General features: G+C 48.3%; 1 protein-coding gene across 1 annotated transcript; it reads right to left on the bottom strand.

Moving 5' to 3' along the window:
• Positions 1 to 414: 414 nt before the first annotated feature.
• On the bottom strand, positions 415 to 3854 carry LOC142825330 (SCAN domain-containing protein 3-like). The gene is made up of 2 exons (XM_075917286.1): positions 3135 to 3854; positions 415 to 3036 (listed from the first exon to the last, which is right to left on the bottom strand). The coding sequence occupies exon 2, from the start codon at positions 2817 to 2819 to the stop codon at positions 1647 to 1649; it is 1173 nt and encodes a 390-aa protein (XP_075773401.1). The 5' UTR covers positions 2820 to 3036; positions 3135 to 3854; the 3' UTR covers positions 415 to 1646.
• Positions 3855 to 8063: the final 4209 nt, after the last annotated feature.

Raw genomic sequence — 8063 nt, 5'->3', positions numbered from 1 at the left:
CCATCCAGCTGTTTTTTCGTGTTGTCCAGGAGTGTCTTTGTAAAACAGTCAGGCGGAAAATTGCTTACTAGGCGGTCTCCCAATGTAACGTCCAATTGACTGAAAATAGAGGCCACCGCGGCATCCCTGGGGAGTGCAGTCCCATCGCCTTTTACTATCTTGCAACAAAGGTAGAGTAGGATGTTGTTTAAATCCATATAATCTATGCCATTCCCTGCTATAAAAAAGTCGATGGGGGCAGTTTCTGTCACGGCTGACAGAGGCGGCACCTCGATGTAGATGCTTTTCTCAATGCTGGTCTGAGTAGGGGCTATCTGAAACAAGTCTAGTTCAGATTTGGTGCACTCTTCCGACCCGCAGTGAACGAAAGCCATGTTGACTAAAATATATCTCTTTTACCAGGCACAGAGCGTGTCCTCTTTCTCCCTGGCTTCCTCTTGGACTTTTGCTGATGGCCTGTCCTGCGTGTCAAGGCTCTTCTTTTAAAGGGTTTCGGGGGTCCTGTGCGTCGCGGATATGACGCATTTCTCTTTCTCTTCCTCCTTTTAATATACATCAGCCCTGACCCTTCCTGTTTAGCCGGATTCCCCACCTTCTCCAAGACAGCCTGGGAAACGTGGCCTACCACATCTCTGGCTATGTTTTGAGCGGCTGTTTTTATGTGGGGTTTAATAATCTCTAGCCCTCTTCGCAAAAGCGGTACAGCTTTTCGAAAAAGGCTACGGAATATACCGCCCACGCCGGCCCCGTACATCACAGGGGCTCCATGATATCCAGGAAGGGCATATCCAGCCTGGGCTTTGTAATAGTTGCTGTAGACTTTGGAGTCACCGTAATTTTTTACGATCGCCATAATAGTGTTTTGCTTTTTAGAAACCTCGCTCTTTCCGGGAACGCAGGTGCAGCTTCACAATCACCTTGCCAAAGCAAAATGAAACGCATCTGTTTTGATCCGTCTTTATTTCAATGGTGATGGTGTCGATGTGGTGTTGACTGATGGGTACGTAATGAGGCTTATCGTAGGTGATGGTAACAAACTCATTGTTATTTCCTCTGACAGGGACGCAGCGTAACAGGGGGACAGAAAAGTCCCCCACAAACTGGTGTTCTACAATATCCGTGTATAGATACAAGGAGTTGAAACCCCCTGTGATGTCTGCTGAGAAGGGACTCTTCTGGACACTGTGCCCGGGGGCCAAACCCAGAATGTTAGCTAGCTCCCCGAGGGTAGAAAACGTAGCAGTAGCATCGGTGGATTTAAGTCTACATTTTCTACTCACGGGGTCATAATTCATGATAACATCAGGCGGTCCAGAATGACGTGCCACAATGCTATTCATATGTTCCAATAATTCGGGTATAGTTGAGTAATAACCTCGCCGTAGGATATAACTCCATGGTTTATCTCCAAAGGTGATTTGGAAAGGGGTGTCCTCAGTAATGTTGTTCCAGCTGTGTGGATATTGTATTTCCGCTAACCCCACTTCCCAGGCCCCCGGGAGATCCAACGACTTTATTAGCTGTATTGTAAAGGCCGAGCTGGTGTTTTGGGGAAAAACCCCAGAGCTGGCGTTGCTGGGCAGAGTGATGTAGAAGCCCCCGTCCCCCATTTCTCTCCTTGCAGGTGGGATTGTTTTTATTCTCGCTTAAACGTTACAGAGTTGAGAAGCTTCTACCCAACTGTTAAATTTGTTGGGCCACCCCAGCCATTTCACCAATAGCTGCTTTTTTCTTCCTTTCCCTTTCTCTGCTAGAACTTTTTCAATCCTGTAAATCCTGTCTTGTTTGGGGTTCACCTTTTGTAATTCTTCAGGGTAAAACGACCCCGTCACTGTCTCACCCTCATAATCTTTTAATCGGTAGACAGGTCTCTCACCCCTGGTTAAGGCTTCATCCACTATGAATATCTCATCGGTAAATGTTTGTTCATAACCTTTTTTAAAGGCACCTTTGGTTTTAGAGAGTCTCACGTGGTCCCCTTTTCTAAAAGGAACAACAGCCTGTTTTATTTTAACATCATCTCCATAAACAGTTTTCCAGACCTTCAGAGAATTTGCGGGGTTCACATCAGCAGGTCTGGTCCGTATAGTTCTGTGAAAGCTCCAGCTGTAACTCTTTATAAACTCAGATAATATGTCAATGTAGCGAAAGGTATTGTGGGCTGTAAAATATCTCCACATCCTAGATTTTAAAGTTCTGTTAAATCGCTCCACAACCCCCGCTTTGACTTCATTGTTAGTAACAAAATGGTGGACACCATGCCGCTTTAACAATCCACTTAAAGGTTTGTTTAAAAATTCTTTTCCCCGATCCATTTGTAATTTTTGAGGCACGCGACCTTCGCTGAAAATAGCTTTAAAGGCCTTGGCTACCTCCTTGCCCGTCTTGTCCTTTAGGCCTAAGGCCCAGGCATATTTTGATAAAATGTCTATCACTGTTAAAATATACTTAAAACCGCTGTTGCGTTTGGAGAACCGGTGCATATCCACCAAATCTGCTTGCCATTGTGCATCCACGTCTGAGACAATGGTCTTGTCTCTTTTAAAATGTATTCGAGCAGGCTTGTGCAAAGAGTAAGCGTCTTGGTCCGAAAGCCATGATGTTACCTGTCTTCTGTTCAAAGTTTTACTGTGCTTTTTGACTGCTTGAAACAGAGGGTTCACCCCACCAAAGCTGCCAGCTTCCCTGGGGGTGTAATGTATTTTCTCTAACAGAGCAATCTGCGTAGACATGACTGTTATTTGTGTTAGTAAAAGATGCTGTAAGTATGGAAGGAACACATTCACACCAACACATTTCATACAAGTTTTATTAAGCATCTGGATTAACACACCCTTTTACAGCCATCTGCAAATGGGCACCATGACACCCCCACCACTATCGCTATTAGGGAGTCCGAGTTAATTCATTCTTGCACGTTTGTTCTCGAGATCCATGTGTCAGATATGAGCAAAAAAAGCGGGCACAAGATAGATTTACTCCCACAGGATTACCGATGTGCAATTTCTCAAAGGTTTCTAGAAAGTCATCGTCGACCTGGCAAGAGATTGTCAAAAAAGAGAATAAGCTACAGCTGCTGGTTTTTAGATTCACAAAACACCCATGATGCCCCCCACCTCGATTTTTTCATTTACCTGTTTGACTTCTTTTCCGTTCACCTTGTCCGACTCCTGGGAGAGATGGGCAGCATCCTCCACAGGGACAGATAACGAGAGGCCGTCTAGCTCGTCAGGCTGCCGTGGGAGGAGTTGGGTTTCGGGATCAGATCCTGGTGTATCCAATAGCAGAGGGGGCAAAGGGCCCCTTTTTGCCTCTCCCTCGTCCTCGGAACTGTTGCTGATGTGGCACTTTCTTCTCATGTGGTGGAAGGCCCTCGTCACCAAAACAAACTCCAAACTTCTGGTGGGGGTGGTGAAAGAGTCCATGTTTCTGCTCAGCGTTTGCACGCTCTCTGAAACACGCGCTCTTGGAACAAGATGGCTTCTTTTGTGTGGCGCTAGAACTTATGGGGAAGTGCTATGCTCTGATTGACAGAGGGTGTCACGGGAAGCTCTTAGAGGGGTCACACGACCAGCTTCCGGTCTGGTCAACGGGTCCCAGAACTGCACCCCCCAAATGGTCAAAGCGATTTGTGGGGCGGTCCTACAGGGAAAAAAACCCTCCTGATTGGTAGAGGGAGGCAGGGTGAGTTCTTAGAGGGGTCACACAACCCACTACTGGGCGGGTCTTCCGGTCCCGGAACTGCCCCCTGATTGGTCAAAGCAGTTCACGAGGCAGTCCTACAGGGAAAAAACCCCTCCTGATTGGTGGAGGGAGGCGGGGCGAGTTCTTAGAGGGGTCACACGACCCACTTCTGGGCGGGTCATCCGGTCCCAGAACTGCCCCCCGATTGGTCAAAGCGGTTCGCGGGGCGGTCCTACGGGGAAAGCCCTTCCTGATTGGTAGAGGGAGGCGGGGCAAGTCCTTAGAGGGGTCACATGACACCCCTTACTTCCGGTCACCTGCCCCTCTTGACCCCGGATGTATTACCCCCAAGGGCGGGACTTCCGGTGACAGGGGACGGGCCTAACGGGGGTCACATGACATCCTTTTTTACTTCCGGTCACCTGTCCCTCTCGACCCGGATGTACTACCCTCCAGGGGCGGGACTGCCGGTGACAAGGGAGAAGGAACTTCCGGGGAGTCGGGGGGGGGGGACTTCCAGGGTCAGGTGGCAGGGCTAATGTTTGATTGATGGTAGGGCCCTTATACTACTCTCCTACCCCATAGCAGAGCTGGCCGCACACCACCAAGGTCTAGCTTCCCACCGAAGTATATGAGGTGCAAGCTGGAAACAAGCTGGCACAGACAGAGCACATTGTCCTCCAGCAATCCCTCTCTTGTTCCCATTCAAGGTAGCAGGAGCTCTTTGATCTATTTGTCTGTGCTTCATTCCCCGAGCACTCATCCAGGTCAGATGTCTCTTAGGACCTGAGTTGCCACCATCTGGACAATGGGACTTGGGTCATTCTGTAGGACCTGGAGAGCTGGAATTACAGAGAATATGACTCACTTTTCATATAGTCACCTATGCCTGCAGTAGCTGGAGATTTAGTACCAGTGAGTACCAAGCTACAGAAGCTCTCTGTACAAACAAAGCTTTAGGTTCCTCCATTGGGATCCTTCCAAGCTCCAAACTGAGATGGAGGAGGGGGGAGAGGGGAGACCCTGACCCTACCAGAAACTCATCCAATTGGAAGGTGCTCCATTGACTCAATAGCTTCTGCTTTTAAGTTATTTTACATCTCCTGACAGAAATAAATCTGATGGTGTGGAGTTTTGGGTAGCAAAAAGTGGCTTCCAGGGAGCCGATGGAGCCCAAAGAGTGGATCACACAGGTTGGGAAGAGGCATTGCCAGGATAGCCAGGAGATGCACTGACTTATATCACACTGGCTGCAGTTTCCTCCAGGTACGTCTACACCGCAAAGTTAATTCAAAATAACAGCTGTTATTTTGAATTAACTTTAATAGCATCTATACATGCAAACCGCTATTTCGATATTAATTCGAAATAGCAGAGCGCTTAATTCAAATTTGGTAAACCCCAGAGCTATTAAAGGGATAGACCCTGGCCCGTGCCAGATCCAAGCCTACCAGCCAAGAGCCAGCAGTGGCCACTGGGGCCCCTGAGCCAGTAGCCACAAAACGTGAGCCAGCAAGGCACTGGCAGCCAACCCTCCACTGCTCCTCAGGAGCAGTCTGCCAGCACCCAGGAGCCTGACAGGGGCTGGAGAAGGCGGGTGCCTTCCTGGTCCAGGGTGGAGATCATGGACCTTATTCAGGTTTGGGAGGGATGCCCCAGCATCCATGATCTCCGCACTAGACAGAGGAACACGGCCGTCAATGGCAGGATAGCTGCCAGCCTGGCCACCAAAGGCCACATGCGAACCCAGGAGCAGGTTTGCATGACATTCAAGTTGGTGCGGTGAGACCCCCAACCTTGGGCCCTGATCTTCCCTTCTCCTTTCTTCCCTTTGCTTCTCCCTTCCAACTTCCTCCTCCCAGGTTTCACCCTCCCCTCTCCCACCCACTCTATTCCTCTCTCCCACCTCCTTTTCCCAGTCTCCCCAGAGGTTCACCCTGTTGTTCAATAAACCCAGTTTCTATTTTTGAACATACATGTCTTTTATTTGACATCAGGAAGGGAGGCTAGGGAGGAGTAAGTAGATGGACGTGAGGGAGGAATGGGGCACGAGCCCCCGGTGGGGAGGACCGGGGTGGTTCTGAGGGCTCCTCGGGGTGGACACTCTCCTGCAGGGCCTCCTGGATCCTGACAGCCCCCCAATGGACTCCCCGGACGGTAGCCTGCAGCAAGTGCAGCTGGGCTGATGGCAACAACCCTACGAGACGCACCGGTGTGCCCAGGGGCAGCTCTGGCTCCATGTGGCCGAGTGCTGTGGTGTCCCGAGTGCAGGCACTCAGGGCACTCCAAGACAGGACTGCTTTGTTGTCCCTCATCGGGGTAGACAAGCGAGCGGGGAACCCGGGGTGGGGGTAGGGTCCCGTGAAGCACGGAGCTCAGTTAGCCTGAGGCAGCAGCCCCACACACTATGTCCTAACCTGATGCCCTGCCAGCACTGGTTCCGGCCAGCCTGAACTTCGGTTCAGGGTCCACTCAGTGTGGACGCGCTATTTCAAAATAACAAAATGCTATTTTGAAATAGGTTTTGTGTATAGATGCATAATTCGAATTAGCTTAATTCAAATTAACTATTTCGAATTAAGTTAACTTGAATTAACGCTGTAGTGTAGACGTACCTCTTTCAGAGCAGACTAAAGCTGAATCTGTCCTTTGATGTGTGGCTGATGCACTTCACACCTGTGGTATCAGTTACTGCTTGCTTGTCAGCTAAATTTCTTTATAACTCACTAATGAATAGGATTTCACCTGTATTTGTTACTTACAGGTCAACAGATGTTCCATGTCCAGCCATTTCATATTTTTGGTGTCCGTATGTTCCAGGATGATGCCTAAATAAGCAGTGTAAAATAAACATCAATAAAAAACCTTCTCTTGTTAAGTGCAAGGTGATAACATTGGCCCTTTGGCTTCTATTGTGGGTCTAAGGTGAGCTGTAGGCAAGAAAATACTAGAAAAGTTTAGCGTCCACACTGAAGAGAATAAGAGAAAAAAATTAAGAATGTTTACATAAAACCTCATTTGCTTTAAACAATCTATGTTCCTCTTGCCACTGCTGTCAGTTATTGGAGATATACTAGGATAGTGTATTAATCTAGTGGTGTGAACAAAGGGCTGGGGCCAGGAATAAGTGCGTACTAAGCAAGGATCTCACATGGATAAATTAATTAGGCCACAGTGCTTGCCTGGCTTGCATGGGTGTGCTAAGGAAAGGATGGCACAGGGCCAAAGGGGAGGAATCTAGTGCTTCCTGGGCAAGGCAATCAGGAACCTGCAACAGCAGGCACTGTGTGGCGGTGGCCTGCCTACCTCCCAGTGATGAAGCACCAGTAAGGAACAGTGAACAACACTGAGCTTAGGTCTATAGTTTGAGTCCACACTAACTCTGACTACTAAAAATAGAGTGCAGGTAAGATGACAGAAGCAGTCGGAGGAGCTAGCCACCTTGAGAACAGACTTTTGGGTTTGGATGGGATCATCCTTGGAATAGTTAACCCCTCCTGCTACTCCTGCCACAGCTACTCTATTTTTAGCACACTAGTTTGATCGGAGAATAAACATACCCTACGTGACAGTGTGCCAGCCTCTGCTACTAAATGACTGCGCCATCTCAAAGCATTCTATTGCAACTTACAAATTCCTCCTAACACCACACTGGAGAAGTAGGAGAACATTAACATCTCCATTTATGCATGAGAAGTCACAGCACGGAGAGATTAATAGTAGCTCAGTGCTGCACACAGGGACTTTTTCTGTCTACCTCAAAGGGAATACCAAAAGGGACACGGCACACTTTCTCTCACCAGCTAACTTGGCTGCAACTGCCCGGATCTCTTCCCAGCTGCTGCAGAAGTATGTGATGGTGGCTTTGTAAAAGTTCTCCAGTAGCTCAGCCTTCTCTTTGGCCTAGAGAAAATCAGGGACACATGAGCTCTCTCTGGCTAGAAATGCCCTTTGACTGCCAACACATGCCTTTACAAACCACAAGTAAACAGTCTGTGTTCCTCTTGCCACTGCTGTCAGTTATTGGACTCACTCAGACTTTTTTTTTAATTTAAACAAGTAAATAAAAGAAAGGACAGGAGGCTGTGTAGAAGTGGGGAAAGTGGGAATCTATGGCAGATTTACATTCCTCTCACCCTCAGTCCTGTATCCCACTCTAATAGGGTACGTCTACACTACAACGTTAATTCGAACTCACTTAGTTCGAATTACTTAATTCGAACTAAGCTAATTAAAACTAACGGATCTAGACTAAAAAACTAGTTCGAATTAGCGTTTTACTAATTCGAACTAGCATGTCAACATTAAGTGGACCCTGAACCGGGCTTAAGGATTGCCGGAAGCAGTGCCGGCAGGTCATCAGAGGAGGACTTAGAGCG

Source organism: Pelodiscus sinensis, unplaced genomic scaffold (genome assembly GCF_049634645.1).
Source record: "Pelodiscus sinensis isolate JC-2024 unplaced genomic scaffold, ASM4963464v1 ctg49, whole genome shotgun sequence".
Taxonomy (NCBI): domain Eukaryota; kingdom Metazoa; phylum Chordata; order Testudines; family Trionychidae; genus Pelodiscus; species Pelodiscus sinensis.
The sequence above is the reverse complement of the archived record's forward strand: the minus strand, read 5'-3'. Positions and strand labels throughout refer to the sequence as shown.